At 35.7% G+C, this 18,394-nt stretch overlaps 6 protein-coding genes and 3 non-coding genes across 10 annotated transcripts; 4 read left to right on the top strand and 5 right to left on the bottom strand.

Annotated features, from left to right (window-relative positions):
* Positions 1-153: 153 nt before the first annotated feature.
* F53F1.6 (Protein containing ALS2cr12 (ALS2CR12) signature) lies at positions 154-1,671 on the top strand (the record flags this gene model as incomplete). 2 transcript variants are annotated; one of them, NM_073925.4, is made up of 7 exons in its annotated part: positions 163-219; positions 413-517; positions 576-778; positions 827-908; positions 957-992; positions 1,140-1,364; positions 1,432-1,667. In NM_073925.4, the coding sequence occupies 7 exons, from the start codon at positions 163-165 to the stop codon at positions 1,540-1,542; spliced, it is 819 nt and encodes a 272-aa protein (NP_506326.1). In that variant the 3' UTR covers positions 1,543-1,667. The 2 variants fall into 2 exon arrangements, with proteins under 2 accessions (NP_001263879.1, NP_506326.1); NM_001276950.2 differs by having other exon boundaries at positions 154-219; positions 827-992; positions 1,432-1,671.
* Positions 1,672-1,702: 31 nt separating this feature from the next.
* On the bottom strand, positions 1,703-2,818 carry cut-2 (Cuticlin 2). Its single transcript, NM_073924.5, has 2 exons — positions 2,579-2,818; positions 1,703-2,389 (listed from the first exon to the last, which is right to left on the bottom strand). Exons 1-2 carry the CDS (start codon positions 2,665-2,667, stop codon positions 1,831-1,833), a joined length of 648 nt encoding a protein of 215 aa, NP_506325.1. The 5' UTR covers positions 2,668-2,818; the 3' UTR covers positions 1,703-1,830.
* A 1,032-nt stretch (positions 2,819-3,850) lies between these two features.
* Positions 3,851-3,871, bottom strand: 21ur-13302. The gene has a single exon (NR_069889.1).
* Positions 3,872-6,052: 2,181 nt separating this feature from the next.
* On the bottom strand, positions 6,053-6,690 carry F53F1.4 (uncharacterized protein). Its single transcript, NM_073923.7, has 2 exons — positions 6,569-6,690; positions 6,053-6,458 (listed from the first exon to the last, which is right to left on the bottom strand). Exons 1-2 carry the CDS (start codon positions 6,655-6,657, stop codon positions 6,230-6,232), a joined length of 318 nt encoding a protein of 105 aa, NP_506324.1. The 5' UTR covers positions 6,658-6,690; the 3' UTR covers positions 6,053-6,229.
* A 1,244-nt stretch (positions 6,691-7,934) lies between these two features.
* F53F1.3 (NADP-dependent oxidoreductase domain-containing protein) lies at positions 7,935-9,525 on the bottom strand (the record flags this gene model as incomplete). Its single annotated transcript, NM_073922.5, has 6 exons — positions 7,935-8,167; positions 8,231-8,320; positions 8,791-8,886; positions 8,937-9,126; positions 9,183-9,304; positions 9,352-9,525. 6 exons carry the CDS (start codon positions 9,523-9,525, stop codon positions 7,988-7,990), a joined length of 852 nt encoding a protein of 283 aa, NP_506323.1. The 3' UTR covers positions 7,935-7,987.
* F53F1.2 (NADP-dependent oxidoreductase domain-containing protein) lies at positions 9,502-10,951 on the bottom strand. The gene is made up of 5 exons (NM_001392640.1): positions 10,640-10,951; positions 10,313-10,556; positions 10,093-10,262; positions 9,953-10,042; positions 9,502-9,900 (listed from the first exon to the last, which is right to left on the bottom strand). The coding sequence occupies exons 1-5, from the start codon at positions 10,841-10,843 to the stop codon at positions 9,715-9,717; spliced, it is 894 nt and encodes a 297-aa protein (NP_001379192.1). The 5' UTR covers positions 10,844-10,951; the 3' UTR covers positions 9,502-9,714.
* Positions 9,838-10,545, top strand: F53F1.14. The gene is made up of 4 exons (NR_069888.1): positions 9,838-9,910; positions 9,955-10,029; positions 10,121-10,191; positions 10,329-10,545.
* A 701-nt stretch (positions 10,952-11,652) lies between the features above and the next one.
* Positions 11,653-13,806, top strand: cutl-1 (ZP domain-containing protein). The gene is made up of 6 exons (NM_073920.4): positions 11,653-11,921; positions 11,968-12,206; positions 12,255-12,404; positions 12,465-12,555; positions 12,892-13,191; positions 13,486-13,806. Exons 1-6 carry the CDS (start codon positions 11,753-11,755, stop codon positions 13,734-13,736), a joined length of 1,200 nt encoding a protein of 399 aa, NP_506321.3. The 5' UTR covers positions 11,653-11,752; the 3' UTR covers positions 13,737-13,806.
* On the top strand, positions 12,295-12,315 carry 21ur-14700. The gene has a single exon (NR_069887.1).
* Positions 13,807-18,394: the final 4,588 nt, after the last annotated feature.

The raw sequence follows: 18,394 nt of genomic DNA, 5'->3' as shown, positions 1-18,394 counted from the left end.
GTTAAACTCTGATCGCATATAATATTCTTTCAAGTGCTTTCAACTGATTACTGTTTTTATCTGAAAAACACAAGGCAAAAATTATAGTAAACGTACTCTATTTTTAAACAAATTTAAATCCTTGTAACTGTAATCAATATCAACTTGAATTCCAGTGAAGGAATGGAAGAATTAAATAAATACAAACAAGAGATCAAGGATAATGCATTGAAGGAACTGGTGAGCTTTTCGTTTGATTAATTTATTAATAGAAACAGTTAGAAAATTTCAATTGATTTATAGTTTTGAAAGTAAACAGAGGCGCCATATGAAAGTCTATTTCATAAAGAGCATTAATAAGCAGTTGTACAAATTTATTAGATTTTGAATATAATTTTTAAAAACGTTTAATTTTTTAAAACATTTCTTAAAGGATTCGACAAAGAAAAAAATTAACGAGGAGAAAAAACACTGGGGTGATTTACCATTAACGTACATGCCAATTTCCAATGGAACAATGACTAGAGAGTACGCAGAGGTACAATTTATAATTTTAGAAAATCAGTCCACCCACCTTAAAATGATTAATATTCCAGACTGAACAATTTTATAGTCACGTTGTCAACGTAAAAAATATACTCGATAGTTTGTTCGAAGAAGTAGAGAACGATATCAAACGGCTTGATGCAATTTTCTGCTTCAATGAATACACCGTATACGGACAAGAGGACATAGAACAAATTAAAGAAAATATAAAAAATGAATATAAAACATCGGTTGCCCATTTCAGCAAGCTATGGTGAATTTTTAATTTTTCAAAACAATTTAGTAGTTTCTTAATATTCAGGGAAGATATCAAAGCAATGAGCGTTCTTCTTCGTTCATGTTTCAATAAAACATGGGACCGTCATTCCGAAGTGACTCTCCTTGTAAATCTTCTGATTGCCATACTGTATCGATTATTAGTTCCGTTGCAGACTGTGATCCAAACCCTTGATGAATCCATTAAACACGTTAGTCTATATCTTTGAAGTAGTAAACCACACAAAAAATAAACAAAAAAATTGATTCAAATCAAAATTTCAGTCAGTCAAAGCCCAGAAATAGTATGTGGCACTTTTAAACTTAAAAATCTTTAATCAATTAGTTATTTTTTGCAGAGAGGTGGCCCTAATTATGACAAGAACAATGACAATTTCTTCCTCTTGAGAGAATGTGGATCCGCTTTAAGAGAGTGTAACACTCAAATTAAAATGGACGAAAAAAATTTAATCATTCGGATAATAAACACAAAAGATTTAGAAGGAGGCTTTAAAAAAAGCTTAGAAACTCTATTGAATGAAAATGAAAGTGCGAATTTTATCAAGTTACTCGCAGAATACCTGGTCAGTTTGAATGCTTCAATAGGGAATTCTTATGTTGTGATCGACTTTTTGAAATTGTAACTTTCAGGAAGGAGTCAATTTAAATGTGGATGTACAAGTGCTGAAAGAGAATTTCTTCATATTTGCCCAAGGAATCAAACAATTTTATCTCAACAATGTCGAGACACTTAAAGATTGAACAATGGACTCAAAATTGTTTTCAAAATACCTTAACTTATTTTTCACAGTTAGACTTTCGAAGTCTTTGTTTAATTTTGTTCAACTTGCCAGATTCCAATGTTCAGAAATAAAAAGTTTACGAAAAAAACATATGCTTTTCTTGCAGTCAGAGAGCAGTGTTTGAGACCAAAATTTCATTTCGAGAATTGGGTCAAAACAATTGACTTGATATACAGGTAAAGGAAGATTCAACAATTGATAACAACGAATAAATAAAAGGAGATATATCTAAACGTTATTAGATCGTCTAGTTCTTCTTGTGTCCAGCGTAGGCTCCTCCGGCTGGGGCAGCAGCCTGATATCCTCCGGCGGCTGGAGCGGCTTCAACGGCAGCTGGGGCAGATGCTTGGTATCCTCCGGCTGGGGCAGCTCCTCCGAGTGGGGCAGATTCAACAGCGGCTTGTCCGGCCTGGTAAGCTCCTCCGACGGCTGGGGCGGCTCCTCCGAAAGCTGGTCCAGATTGGTAGGCTCCTCCGGCTGGGGCGGCTCCTCCGAAAGCTGGCCCGGATTGGTAAGCTCCTCCAACTGGGGCGGCTCCTACGAAAGCTGGGGCGGCTTGGTAAGCTCCTCCGATTGGGGCGGCTCCTCCGAAAGCTGGTCCGGTAGCGTATCCTCCGACTGGAGCAGCTGGGGCGGTGGCATATCCTCCTGCTGGGGCAGCGATTGGGGCAGCGGCGCATGGAGCTGGTCCTCCGCATCCTCCTCCGAGGGATGGAAGAGAAAGTCTTGGGAGCTCAAAGCGTGGGAGTTGGAGTGGTGGAAGAGCTGGTGCTCCGCATCCGCATGGTGGTGGTGGTGGTGGTGGACTGGAAAAGAAAATTTGAAGTTGAATCATGAAATTAAGTTTTGATTTCTGCAGTTTTACTATTAGAGGAATCGACAATGAATGGCTTTTACTAAAGATAAATCTCAGGAACCAGAAAAATAAAATAGGTGAAGAATATAAAAAAAAATCTGGAATTTAATAAAATAAATCAATAAAATCAAAAACTTACGCGCATCCACATCCTCCACCTCCTCCAGATGGAAGAAGGAAAGCCTGAGCGGCGGCGATGGTTGTGAAGAAAACGATGAGCTTCTGCATGTTTAATAGAAGTGTTAGAACCAAATGAATTGGATGACTTTTACCGATTGGCCCGTCGCTTAAAAAGGGTGAAGCATGTGGGCGGGGCTTTTCGAATAAAATGCCAAAGGAGCCTGCCTTTCAGGCGAGAGGAAGGTATTGGTCAAAACCAGAAATTGCGACATTGAGGGAAATCTGACGTACGGCACGGTGGGACATGAGGGACGCGCGGAAAAGGACAATTGATATGACGAGTTCTGCAACGAAAAGTGTTTCTCTCTTTCTCTTCACCTCATGCCAGACAACGGCAGATCATGGATTCGGATAATAGATATAAGGAAGGTGAGACAACCAGCGGCATTGATGGGGCGAAAAAGCGAAATTAGGATTATCAGGATTTTACGGTGAGACGATGGGAATAGATGCGTGAAATGAGGCATGCAATAATACATATGCAAAAGTCCAAGGTTTGCCAAAAAATCGTTTGACGAAACTTTGAAACTGTTCTTTACAGGACTAGAAGCTAGATAGATTTGAAACGCATTAAGGTTTTGTTATCTTGAAATTAGCATAACTTAATTTTTTTTACAAGTTTCATGAAAAACTATCTCGAATACCCAATGTTTCAGATTTTTAGGCACTTTATTTTTTAAAAGGCATTGATTTTATTGGGAAGTCCAAAATAGAGATGCGTTTTTTTGCGGATTACGTCTCTGATCGTTTAAATTTTTAAATTTAAGTTTCTAACACTTTGTTATCATCATTCAGTTTCACATTTTTCGGAAGATTCAGAGATTAAGATTCGGTTATGATTTACGTATACCATTAAAAACTTAGCATTAAAAACTTGATCTACACAAGTTTCCAGTTTTCAATTTGCTAATTTAAAAAAGGTATGCCTGATCAGAAAACTTAGTTTTCAATATTTCGAAAATTTGTTTTGCAAAAGTTAAGTCGAATTACTTAAATGCTTTTTTCAATCATAACATAATCATGCAAATCAATATGTATTTTACGACCTCAGGAGTTTCGGCAACCCAGATAGGCAAATTTTTAAACCTATCATAATTTGGAAGCACATTCAAATTAGAATGTGCTGAAACATGCCAGTTTGCTACATTTTCCCAAGGCTAGCCTAAAAGATGACACACATATTTTAAAATATATCCATTTCTTTTTTCTATTTTTTTGGGAAAATTAAGCGGGGCGATATACTACTGAAAGATTTGGTTATCATGTGCACAAGACCTTATCATGACTCGGTATAACATTGGAGTTTTTCAGAGTCAGATTTCTTGTTGTCTTTTTTTTTTAATTCAATAATATCTTTAGATTCCAGTAACGGCGAATTATTCACCAAAATTTACACAATCAGCTTCTCGTTTCTGAGTTACCTTATGTTGCATAACATTCCTAGTGAAAAAATCGTTTCCTGTCACTTTCATCATTCCTCCATTCCTTACTAATGCGTCACGATGCCCTTTGTGATGAAGCTTCAGTACCCGATACGAACCAGACGATTGTTGCGTTTAAGTTGATGCGCAGTGACCTCGATGGAAGAAGCTTCTCCATTTCTCTTCATATCTTTCGAAATGATTGGCCGAAATACGATAAGAATCGGTGGCATATCTTTCCTCTCTTTCTTCCGTTGAAAAGATGAAATAAGGGTATGGCAAGAGAGAAAGGCATTTTGATATCCACCTCCTTATCCACACACATAAACTTTCTCATTTTGTTTTTATTCAATGAAAGGCGGACTTAAGGGATTAGGTATATTTGATTTATATATATCATTCTGTATGATCCAGAGTAGACGAAATTATTTGGATAATGAAGTGAGTGTAATTGAACATTTAAACTGATGGAAAAGTGATTTCGCTTGCAAAGATTATTACGAAAGAATCACTACAAATACCAATCACTACACATTTTGAGTAGTTACGGTGTGTTTCGGAACAGGATAATTCTAGATACAAGGAAGTGGTTCAGGCTGGAAAATTTTATCTAGTTAAAATAAATTGTGGAAGTTTCTCTGGGCAGAACTGTAAACTTTGAAAAAATATTAATTTGTACCAATCAGAACAAAATATTATTATTCTATTAAACGTACCGCCAGTAGGATGTTGTTTTAAGAAATTTACAAAAATGCAAAATTACTAAATACACTCCAGATAAAACACTGCAATTGTTTTACAATTTTCAGTCTAGGGTTTGGCAGGTAATTCATTAATCATAAAAAATATATTAATGTTTTTTTTGGTCGGTTTCCAATATTATTATTAGTTGCGAAAACCGAGTAATCACAATCTTTTGGCTGCAAAAAATTGAATGTTTATTTTGGGAAGTTTAGTTTTATATTTAATTATTTAGAAGTTTTAACTACTTCCTAACTGACGCAACTCCAGCTCTAAATTGAACGAAAATCGTGTTGAGTAGTAGGAATAGAGGTGGTGTAGTCGAAATGCTAGTATTACTTTTTTTGAGAAGTTTTCAAGAAGTTTCATAAAAAATTTGGTGTTTTCAGAAAAATCCTAGTCTAATAGAAAAATTCGCCTACATCGCCTTTATTCCTATTACTCTAGTTTGGCAACTCATAGGTTATTCACTTCTAATGTATTTGCGTTTCCTTAAAATCATTGTTGGAATAGTTAAAATAAATATTCTGCCACATCGAAAGTGTGACTGGGCATTCAGTCTTCTCTCGATAGAGCCAGTGACGGACGGATCATTCTAGGTCACGAATTTGGAAACTCCATAACATAGGCGCTAATGTAATACCAATTAATAATAGAAAGTCCAAAAACATCAAATTGTCAATTATGTGATAGCGTTTATTTTTTTCTTTAATTTAGTGCCAATCTTTAAATCTTCATAATTAAAATATCACTATTTCTTTTAGTGAATGTAAAAAATACTCCAAGAATTAGTTCATCTCTTACAAGGTCTCTTGATCATTAAAGCTTTACCCTTGATTATTTAGAATTCGTGTTCCATGTGATGATGACAATGCGTGTCACACATTCACATGATGCCTATGAGATCATATGGGTTAGCTTATGCTTTCCAAAAATGACGAAATACGGAATAACTTGAATACCATTGAAACCCTAAATGTCAGTGTAAAGACAATTCTTCAAATTCAATTTGATATCTTTTGTCAAGACATTACATTGCCTGATATTTTAAGCTGTTATAGTGGAAAGTGCAGGTTTAAGGAATCTGGAATAGCTTTCGACGGTGATAATCCTGACATATTGAACTAAATTTCCAGAACGCAGGTATCTCGACTGATAAAGGAGGGATAGAATTTATCTCTTATTACAATCTGTTGTGTTTTAAACAGTGTGTTCTCAACCTCGATTCTCTTTGATATTTCTTGCTGTAAGGTTTGAACCGATAATATTTTTTTAGAGAAAAAACCATTTATTTGGTATGAAATTGCTGAACAGGTGACAAAATTTGAGAACGATTGGAATGATGAGAGGTGAAATTGTCATAGATGTACAAACACACAAGTGACGTAAATATTAAAATAAGTTCGAAAAATGCAGTAAATAATTCCTATTCGTCTTGTTCACACTGTTTACTTGCGTCCAGCGGTAGCGTATCCTCCGGCTGGTGGTGGAGCGGCGTATCCGGCAGCTGGTGGTGGGGCAACGTAGGCTGGGGCGGCTCCTCCGCATGGAGCTGGTCCTCCGCAACCACCTCCTCCGAAGGATGGAAGAGAGAGTCTTGGGAGCTCAAAGCGTGGAAGTTGGAGTGGTGGAAGAGATGGTCCTCCGCATCCGCATGGTGGTGGTGGTGGTGGTGGACTGGAAATATAAGGATATTGAGATCAATGAGCTTAAAATATTAGTTCTTAAACTTGACTGGGAGATTTTAAAAATTAAAGAAATGAAGCATTTTTAAAACATTAACTTACGCGCATCCACATCCTCCTCCTCCTCCGGATGGGAGAAGGAAAGCTTGGGAAACAGCGATAGCAGCGAAGAAAATGACAATCTTTTGCATGTTGAAAATGTTGAAAGTCAAAAGAGGACTATACTTTTCCTAACCTTTTTCGAACCTTTTATACACTCACTCATTTCCCAATGGCAAAACCTGAACGTATTTGAGACAGTGTGCATACCACGGAGAGTCACGAAACTTTGAAACAATACTCTGAAGACTCCGCCCTCCAGAAGAGAACATAGACAGTGTCAGTGACACCTGTACACGTAATTTTTTCGGCGAAAGCTTATCGTCGCCGATAATTCATCAAATTCTGGCTTTGTGTGGCGCGCCAACGGGCACCCAGATCAGAGACACGTTTTCGTTACGCAAGCGTTTCCCTTGACGACTCTTACGAACAATCGAAGGCAAAAGTGATTAAATCGAAAAAAGTGCATGTTATGTGTTGGGTGGTCAATGTGGCGAGATGAGTGCAATGGTACAAGTTCTGGCGCAATACATAATATGTCTGAAGCTTCTGAAGATGATGTGATCGGTGTGATGAAATAAATTATGTGGAAGAAAGCGTTGAAGAATGGAATCTGCATGAGAAAATAGATGATTGATATGGGAACTTTAAAATGTGGCAGTATTGTTTTGGAATCTAGACTACGATGTACTGGATTCTGAGAAACCTGGGAAAGTATTCCATAGACTTATAAAGCTTCAATTCTAAATTTTCAAGTTTAAAGTTTTATAATAACTTGTATTATTCTTCAAGTTTAAAAAAATAGAAAACCGTCTCGACACGATGGAATTTTTTGATGAAGACTGCAAAAAGGAGTGCTCGCCCTAAGGTACGGTAGTTTCCTTCTCCCTGTTGTTTTCTCTGTGCTCCTTGAAGCGCACTTCCTATAACAATTTTCATTCGTGTCGAGACTAGTAACCGTATTTTTGAACCTCTTTTCAGCTCTTATCACCTCCCAAAGTTCTTAGAAATCTGATCAGTGGTTGCTTCTAATTGTTCAAATGATTTATCCAGTTTATTTTATTCAAAACATGCAAGATTGTTCGTTATTCTTTGAAATATTCTCACTATCGAAAGATCTCGATATCCGTTTCTGTAGACGGTTTTCCCATGCCATTGGGAAAGTGTATTTAAACTTTTAGTCTCGTTTTATCTGCACAAGAGATAAACATTATCCTCTTTGCAATTAAATGATAGGTTCAACCTTGAATGATCGAAAGAATTTGTTGCAAAACGGAAATTGCTTTGTGGGGTGTGATAAGAGATATACTCCTAACTTCATCTTGGTTTGACTTTACGCTTTCCCCTATTACGACAAGAAACAATTGAACATGAACAACGATTTTATATAACAAAGGAATCTAATAGGAATTGAATTTAACACTACAATACAAGCCATCCAGTTGTTCGAACGTAGTGCTTGTCTAGGTTCAAGTTGCAGATTTTCTTCACTTCTTCCTCTTCCAGCAGAACTGTTTTCAAATTTTGAGCGAGTCTTTCCGGATTGGTGGACTTTGGAATGATTCCAACTTTTTGACTCGTCGCCCAAGACAAGAGAACCGTCTGAAATTAAATTACTAGATTATGTATCCAATTTAAAATTGTGTTTTTCCATGATTGACTCACTGTTTTTGGAACATGATACTTCTCTGCCAATCTTGTAATAATTTCCGAGGACAACAAGGTCTCATTGTGTCTGGCAAGTGAGGAAAATGCCTGAATAATATATGTTTTTAAATTAAAAAAACCAAAATGTTGCCACGTGTTTTTAAATTGTGGCTTTGTGACTATGACTTGAAAAATATTTCTCAAAACTCAGTTATTGGGCTTCAAAGAGCTGAAAATTGACCCCACAATTATCTAATTTGAATTTCGCGCGTGAATGAGTTTTGTGATTCTCGGCCGTGTACTCCTCTCGGACAATTAGTTAATTAAATTAATATTTTCTTTGTCGATTTTTTCGATTTTAATCATAATAAATAGCAATAAAAAACGAGAAATTATGTTCTATTGTTTTTCTGTTTAAAATAAAAATTTTGAGACACATTTTTTCAATTTATTTGCCATTCTCAGGCGAAATTCAAAAGATTGGCTCAGAGGCTGATTTTTGCATTTTTTTAAAGCTTCTTAACAGACGTTTGAGAAATGTTTGTATTTCGCTTATTTCAAAAGTAAGAAAAAATTACTTGAAAAAAGATTCCTTCTGATTTGCAATAATTTTTGAGTTCTTCACGCGTGAAGTGTGGATGATATTCAACTTGATTGCAACATGGAGGAAAGTTCTACAAAAATGCTGGATTTTAGAAAATAATTTCGAGCCTGTAACTCATACCTTTCCGAGATCTTTAAGCTCTTCCAGATGGCGAATTTCAAAACTGGAAACTCCAACAGATCGAATCTTTCCTGCATTCTTACACTCCCAGAGATCATTCCACGTGGCAATTCGTAGAGTCTTGTTCATCGGATCCTGGTCTCCATAGTCAAATGACTTCGGGTAATGGATGAGATACATATCGATGTAGCTGAAAATCGATAAAATATTATTCTGTAAATTGGAGCAGGAGCTAAGTATATTTACCTAGTTTTCAACAATGACAACGATTCATCCACCAACTTTTTCACATTTTCTACGGTATTGGGATGCATTTTTGTAGTGATAAAAATATCTTCTCTCTTCAGATTATGCTTTGGAAGAAGGATCTTAAACTTGAATTTTTAAAAATATTCCGTCACGCTTGAGTACAAACTTCCAATGCGTCTCCAATTTCTTTCTCATTATTATAAACTTTTGCAGTGTCAAACAGTCGATATCCGGCTGTAAGAGCAGCGTCGAGAACTGGGAGAACCTGATCTCCAATAATTTTATAAGTTCCGAGCCCGATCAGTGGGCAATCGTAACCAGTGTTCAACTTTATGGACATCTGAAAATAATTTTTTTAAAAAATTTTCTAAACGAAACTAAAGATATTATAGCGGAATATTGCGAGAGTGGAAAACTGACGTCATACAATTAAAAAGTTTCAATTTCATGTTAGAGTCACAAGAAAGAGGGAAATATCACAATGTGGGAAAAATGATTATGAAATAAACTGCAATTATTGATAAGCCATTTACTTGACGAGCCATCCGGTGCAACGAATGTAGTGCTGCCCACGATCAAGAGCTGTTAACGATTGAATATCTTCTGGAGTCAGAGCAATATCGATTACTTTGAAGTTTTCTACGATTCTTGATGGGGTCACCGACTTCGGTACGATACCAACATTCTGGCGGAGAGCCCACGCGAGAAGTACAAGCTGAAAAAAGGTATAATTGTTTGAATACAGTCTGAGAATTAATTAAACTTACAGGAACTGATGTATTGTGCTTCTTAGCTAATTCAACGACGACTGGATCTTCAATTAACTTTGGTTCGTGTCTTGCAAGTGAGGAGAAAGCCTGTAAATTGATTATATAAAACGAGTTTTCCCCAGAATATCGAAACTAACCTGGAAGAAAATGTTTTTTTCCTTGCAGTACTTCTGAAGTGGAATTCTTGCAAAATGTGGATGATACTCCAGTTGGTTAGCACATGGCGGCACCTTGGCGTATGTCTTGAGCTCTTCCAAATGCACAATTTCATAGTTTGAAACTCCAATGGAACGAACTTTGCCAGCAGCTAAAATAATAAAATTAATGAAAAATCCAATAGATTTCTGATTTTCAAACCTTTAGCCTCTTCCAGCACTTCATATGCAATTTTCCGGTATTCCGCGTTATTCACATCATCATTGTCAGAGTCATTCGGTTTTGGATAGTGAACAAGATACATATCGATATAGTCGGTTTGAAGAGATTGTAGAGATTCTTCGACAAATCCACGGCAAGCTTCTCGACAATTTTTGCTTTCTGGGAAGAATTTGGATGTCAGGAACACATCAGAACGAGATAATCCATGCTTAGGCAGGAGAATCTGTAAATTTTGAATAAAGAAGATTTGATTACAAAGAGAATGTAAACATAATTTATCTTTGAAATAAAAATATAAAAATTTACCTTTAATGCTTCTCCTAATTCCTTTTCATTCAAATAATACTTTGCCGTGTCAAACATCCGATAACCGGCAGTGAGGGCTGCATCAATTGCTGGCGGAACATTTTCTCCGGTAACTTTGTACGTTCCGAATCCGACGAATGGAATGTTATATCCGGAGTTGAGCTTTTGTGATCCTCCTGGCACATTGGCAAACGAATCCGACATTTTTCTCTGAATTTGAATATATAGCACTGAGAAAATTGCAAAAAGTGCAAGTTTTGAAAGATTAGAAGTTCTAATTTAGAACGATAAAATGGCATATACCGACTGTGGACTAAGAATTGTACAAGAAAAAGAAAGATGCAAAGGGGTTAGAGAAAGAGACAACTTGTCGATGCGGCCTGAATCGAGGTCAGTCGCATCAGGAATGAGCGGACAGCAAAAGTTATTCCCTCACTTTTAAAGAAGTAAAAGTGTTCTTTGGACAGTTTTCTTTAAGAAAAATAATCTGTGAATTTTGTTTCATTGGTGCCAGAGAAACTGATGTTTGGAATTATGCAATAAGCATGAGGATTATAAAAATAAAATTTGAAAAGAAAACTATACATTATTTGAATTCGAAATTATTTTACTTTAAAAGTTCCTTTTCTGTTTTACATCGAAAAAATACCGAAAATTTGGATTGGGCGAGACGCAGAGATTTGCCAGAGAATTAATGTTGGAAATAGCAAAACCTCATTGTATTGTGGTATTCAAAACACTAACGACAAGTTTGGAAAATTAATATATATATGAAACAACAAATAAAAAACGAATAGCAATAAAATAAATTAAAAAAAAAAACAAAAAACAAACAAAATTGGTTGATTATTTGGAATGGCTAAACAACACGCGCTTGCGAAATATCGGAGCATCGTTGGAATTGATTACGGTAATTTTTAAGAAAAGATGTCTGGAAAAGTTGGAAAGTATTATTCCTCCAGGAGCAGTTTGATATTGAAACAAAGGGTTTCAATAAACATGAAACCAAAATTCTATGGAATATAAAAGCTGGTTATTCACAGTGCTCCTCCATTAATTCCCCTCTATTCTTGGATACAACCTATTCTGCAATCTAATATCTCGGTTTAAGATATGGACAATAAAGAAATAAGAAGAACACTTGAGGACTATTTTCCTAAAGGGTTCTTGATCTCAGAATCATCAAAGTATGATTGTCATTTGGAAGACATGCATCTTGTCCTACAGCTTCTCCTAGCTACTCTGGCTGTAAATCCTGTTCCTATTCAAAATTCTTTATACGGTAACTATTTTCAGTAATAAATTTATCTCTGCTTCAAAATATTCAGGAGATGTCCAAGTTGAATGTGACTCGAGAACTATATCAGTTCAAATTAAAACTGAAAAACCATTTGTTGGGGTTATCTTTGTTAAAGATTTTGCGTCGGAAGAAGTGTGTACATCAAGAGGAACTGGAAGACTTTCAGCTTTCTTGGAAATTGAAATAGGATTATGTGGTGCACTGAGACAGCGAGTATTGAATCCAAAGGGACTTGCTGTTCGAACGACAATCACAATTTCATTTCACGTTAGTTATTTATAATAAAACATATTTCCTTATCGCTTTCTGTTTCAGCCATATTTTATCACAAAAGTGGATAGAACTTATAATTTGTTGTGCTTGTACCGGGAGAGCCAAGTCACTGTTGCAAACAACATATCCGTGGATGAAATCTCTACAATAAGCTATAATGTCAATTTGACAATGCCAACTTGTACTTATCAGGTGCGTCATAAACTAAAAATATCTCTTCTGGTTGGCTTCGTGTATACGTATAACTTTAAGATCCTTAGTGGTGGTCCGTTCGGTGAACCTGTAGAATTTGGTTTAATAGGTCAGCAGGTTTATCATCAGTGGAAGTGTGATAATGATAAAGGTATGATAATTCTTATAAAAGGTATGATTTAAAAAAAAATAAAAAAAAAAAAAATAAATAAATAAATTAATATTTATTAAGAGAGTGAGAGCTTAAGCTAAAAATAAAATAATTCCACCAAAGTGCGGCTTCAAGGTGTACTGTAGGATAGGTGTGGAAACTACAGTACTCCTCACATGCGCACGCAATTTTTCGCAGAAGTAATTATTTTATAAGATTGATCGTTTCGGGAGCAGGTTGTGCATAAACGTGCATACGTGGATGAATGAACACAGAATATAAAATTTAAGGCAACCAGTCAAATCATGGGACTAACGATTCTTAGTTTGTTTTCAGAAGACTCATTCTGCATGGTAGTTCACACGTGTTCTGTTGACGATGGACGAGGTGAAACCTCATTTCTCATAGACTCGAATGGGTGCTCAATTGATAAGTTTCTATTGTCGAACCTTGAGTATCCGGGAAACTTACTCGCTGGGCAAGAAGCTCATGTGTATAAGTTTGCTGATCGAGATGCTCTTTTCTTCCAGTGTCAGATATCAATTACCGTCAAAGAGCCAGACCAGGAATGCGTGAGACCAATATGTGAAGATGTAGAAGGCGGTGGAGCACCCGTTGTTGGGCCACCTCCATATGGTATGATTTCGAAAAATTTAGTGAACATTTGGCAAAAAAATTCATTTTTGACATTTTTTAAATCTCCTTATATGTATGTTGTTGGAATTACCAACTATCACAATAAAGCTATTCAGAAACTGTGACATTTTTGTTGCAGTTTTAGGGAAAACCCAGTTTTCACCAGTCATTACTTCGACGTCCTAAAAAGTGTTTTTCTGATGTTCTATTTTGAAAATTCGGTAATATACAAAAAACTTTGATTGAAATTTTCGAGAACTCTAACGTAATAAACACATTTCTAAATGTTTTCAGGTTTTTCTCAAAAGACACAAGTTTCTTTTAATCAACGTGCTAAACGATCAGAAACTAGCCTGGATGAGCAAATTACGGATGTTAGGACACGATTTTCTGTTAGCTATCATTTTGATATTCAAACAAATTCAATTGAAATTATTGAATCTTGTGTTTTATTGTCGACAATGTCTATTCCATTTCTCCTTTTCTACATTCTTATACTAATTTTGACATCAGTAGTTACAGTTATTATTTCTCCAAAAATATAGTTCATATCTTTAATAATCCCTTCCCATTTAAAACCACTGTTATTTTTTCGAAATGAACCATTTTTAATTAGTAGGCTATTTCAACAGAATCCATCACCGTCATTAGACGACGATGACAAGTGATTGATCACACAATCTAAACTGTGTGATTGATTTTCAAACTATTCATGTAATCAAGATAACGATTCGTGGCGTATTGCGGAAGTTGTAAAAAGTCGAGTTTCAGACAAAATTATTTAAATTAGTTACATAAGCTATACATACATGTTTAATTGTAACTCCTGACCTTCTCTCTACAAGTAAGTATATGAAATTTCATTCTTATTCTTCATTTTGAATGAACAATTTTAAAATTTGAAGCTTCTAACAACCATTGTTGCTGAGATCGTTGTGAGACCCACTCAGAAAAATATTGTGATCCTTTGAAGGGAAATATCAAGTTTTTCCGAAATTAGTATATTGAAACGATATCTGTATCATGAGTGGGCGGCAATTCAATTTTCAAAAATTCTAAAACTCGCGCAAATGCCAAACTATCAAGTTATTCATCATTTTTCGAATTGCTGATAAGAAATATCAAAATATCAAGATTGTTATAATTTTTAATGACAGTCATAACTACCTATTAATAATAACTACATTTTTTCAAACTTTCTGTCTATCATTTGTAAAAAAAACGAACTCTATAGCCAAATTGTTGAACATCTTATTACCAAAATTCCAAACTTTGGCAATCGCAGAAAATCCGTACATCGAAAATAAAAATGCTGTAAACCAACTTATCCAACTTTTTCCAAATTCGTGATAAGGATTTGAAAAACTCGAACCGATTTTCTGAATTTCTCATAAGACATCCCCAGTGTCGACGCATCAAAATCTGCATTACAACAAAACATTTGCGTAACATAAATTCAAACGTTTACATAACCTACTTTACCCTAACCTTGATGGTGGTCTTGAGGGTGTAGTTGTAAACTCACCCATCCTTTCACCATTTACAACACCCAACAATACCGACACTGACAGAGTACCAATCAACTTTACTACCCCCCGCTTCCCTCCCGTTCAGTTATAGTTCTTTTTCGAACCCGACAGGAGGGTTCACTACTACACCATCTGCTTCGATGTTTCCCCCCTCTCGACATATACACACTCAGAGTCTCGAGAAATAGTACTTGACGTGGAGACGCAGTGATAAAACTACGCACTGAAACAGTTTTCCGGCGTTGTAATAGAGTTTGAACCAAGAGCACAGAGCCATTGCCTGAGGGTTTGTGCTCTACACACAGCCCTCACATACATCCATCGTTTTGCTCTAGTATGCGTGTGTTCGGACTTTGTATCAATCATGCTCTCCGTGGTTCAATGCCTCCTCTCACTGTCTGCTTTTTCACTTTATCAAAGTCATGTGACGCCATCAGTCACCATACGTCGTCGCAGATTGTTGCTTCTTGCAATTCTCATTCCGGGTTTACAATCGAACGATTTTGATTTGATTTTTTAGTTTAAAAATGTGATCAACTTTTAGACTGAATGTAGAATTCGGTAGGCAGAATAAAACATCGAGAAAATATGATTGGCATTTGGCTCCAGTGTTTTGCACAAATTTGGCTCAAAAAGTATTAACTTGAATCAGACGTTGACTAAACTTTGTCAAAAATTGGGTAAAACTGGGATTTAGGCTACAAAAAAGTTGTAAACAGCAAAACCATCAGAGTCATCTCAAGAAAAATGCAACAAGTTAGATTTTTGTAGAAAACCGACCATGACATTATCCAGAGAGTATACATTTATTATTGAAAATATATAATACATTTATTAATTTTTGCATTGAAACATCTAATTGAAAAGAATTTCCGTCCACAAATTTCAAAGTGGTGCCACCAAATTTTTGTTTTTGTATATTTTCTAACCGATTCTCTGCAACCAAATCTTTTCACTGAATTTTATCTCTGTGTCACTGAAAATAAAATGTCCCACTATCTCCTACAAAGATCTGAATTTTCCTAAAACTTCCTTGAAACTTATCCAATTTGGTAATATTATAGTTCCATTATCTATTGAAAGTACAAATCAACTCAACATCTTCCAATCAACGTCTTTCCAACTTCCTTCTAAAAGTTCCCTAATCGCTTACTGACTCTTCCTCGTTAGCGTAGTAAACTCTCCGGATGTTCATGGACGTTGCCTCTCGTCGTCGTCCTCGTAGTTGTGGCCCACATGTTTGGTTCTGCATCAATCACGCGTAATGAATTCCGAGCACCCCTTCCCCCTTTTCCCACCACATTCCAACTCTTCTACACCACTTTTCTATTTTCATGAACCCAATTTTATTTTTATTCATGACCATTTTGTACTTTTCCCCACTTACTTCTCAAACATTTATTCGAAATGTTTTAAAAAGTTTTTTGAGAACACGGAATTCATGTAAAATGTAGAGATTAACGGTTTGTTTAGGGTGTATTGCGAGTGTCCAGTCCTCTTCATCGTCCTCTCGGTGGGTATGAATTATTCAAATGATGCTCCTCACCATGATTATTCATGAATATTCTCTATATACCTCTATGGCCCCCCGTGGCCCACCACTGGTAGTCACGACCAACTATTTTTCCCTCTGTTGCACTCTAAATATCAATCCAATTTTTTGTCCTGACATTAAAACATATATTTGGATTTAACGTTTGTGAAAATTGTAGAGAAAATCGGTTGACATATGAAGAATGTAGAGTGCATTAGACAATTTCAGCCAATTTTCAATTTCCAACGTTTGAGAGACGAGAACTCAATATGTCGCGTTAAACATTTTTTTATTATTTTAAGAAGGATAAATCGATATTTTGCAAGATTGCCTTCTTATCAAACCTTTGATGCGTCATTTGTGATTTAAAATAATTACAGCTTTTCTCAAAACTTTTCCACAACTAGCATTTTTTCATTCAGCTGAACAATAATAATATGTTCTCTTTTTCAACTTATATAGCTTGAATACAAAATCTATTTAATTTCAGTTCTTAAGTTGAAACTATTTATTTTTGTAAGTATTAAAAAACTTTAAACTGAACTTAAATATAATAAGGTGTCTATTTCCACTTTGAAGTGCACAAAATTACTCAGCTTTGATGGCTTACATTGTTCATGTACCAATAAACTTCAAAGTTGTTCTATTGAAAAGTACTGTTATAACCTTGTAAACCAGTTTTCCAAAATGCGGCATGTTTTTTATATTTCAAAACGTCCAGGAAGATCTCATGAAATTTTTTTATTGAGCCTCATTGTCAGATCGTTTTCATGATTTTGATACTTTCTATATATCGTTCAAATTTAATATATGAAACATTTTGAACTTTTTTAAAGGTTTTATGCATAATTTTGTATTTTCTAGTCAAGAAAGTGCCCCAAAAATGATCCGAAACATCAATAAAATCCATCATTTTTAATTATATAATTACCTAAAAAGACCCATCGGCGCCGAAGAAACAACAAATGTCATGTCATAATCAACACAGTTTAAAAATTGTTTCTAAAATGTTTTCTTGAAACTTATCGAACTACGACTGACAGAGAATACGCTCAATTATTTTTAAATCCAAAAATAGAAGTTTCTGAAAACATTATTGTGATTAACATATTGAAATCTACAAGGAATTGTTTACAAATGATCGAATGATTGAGAACAATGCTTCATTAATGCAAATTATCTATACTAGGTAACGTAATTATTCCAATAAGAATAAGTGCTGCACATAACGCTTATTTCGGAAAAGTTACCAAAAGCCAACAAACTCCTTTTACACCAGACCATTACAATACTTCAACCATCATATTAATTCGACTCCAATCTCAAAGTTCAAGTGGCCTGCGTTGTTCTAATCCCTCTGCCAGGTTCCCACGACAAACGGCACCTACACACATTGCATAAATATTCCGACCCTAAAACCTCTCCGTTTTCTTGCACGGCTTTTACGTTCATCAAATGGGTTGGGCCCCGCGAATGCGGCGCGCGGCAAGCTTATAATAGTGAAAAAACACCTGAAAGGCACCGCCGCCTGCTATCGTCACCCATCTCACTTGACCACACCCTGACACGCTTTTCGAATAAAATTTATTCGTCTGAATTGAATTCAATATCTGCCATCTGAATCGATTCAAAACCCCTCTTCATTTCAGTACTTCAGTATGTTTGAACGGCATTCGAGTGTGTTAATTTCAAAACGGTTACCTTCCACCACCCATCTGCCGTGCGCTTTTGGATCAGTACAGTGTTTGTGTATGCCTACTGTCAGTAGGTTCAACCACTGACTGTTCTGCGTAGTCTCTTATTCTCTATACTCACTCTATCTATCCCAAAGAGTTCATATATTTTGTGCGAGGTTATCAGTAGGAGTTACGCAAACTCTCACACTGTGTTTACTCTTCTTTCTCGTGTGGTGGTGTTAGAATGTGGTATGGGCCCGAGCTTTTACCTCATGCTACTTATGTGTGTGTGCACGAAAAAAAAACTTTCTCCAAAAAATCCAATTGATTTATTATTTGATCTAGAGTATCCATTTATTTTTTCTAGTGTTTATTCATGTACAATTTTTATTATTAGAATTTGTTCAGTTGGATATTAAAGTTAGAATGTGGGATTATTATGGAGCATGAGCCATGTCTATCAT

This window comes from Caenorhabditis elegans, chromosome V (genome assembly GCF_000002985.6).
Source record: "Caenorhabditis elegans chromosome V".
NCBI classification, from domain to species: Eukaryota; Metazoa; Nematoda; class Chromadorea; order Rhabditida; family Rhabditidae; genus Caenorhabditis; species Caenorhabditis elegans.
This window is presented reverse-complemented; position numbering and strand designations above follow the sequence as displayed.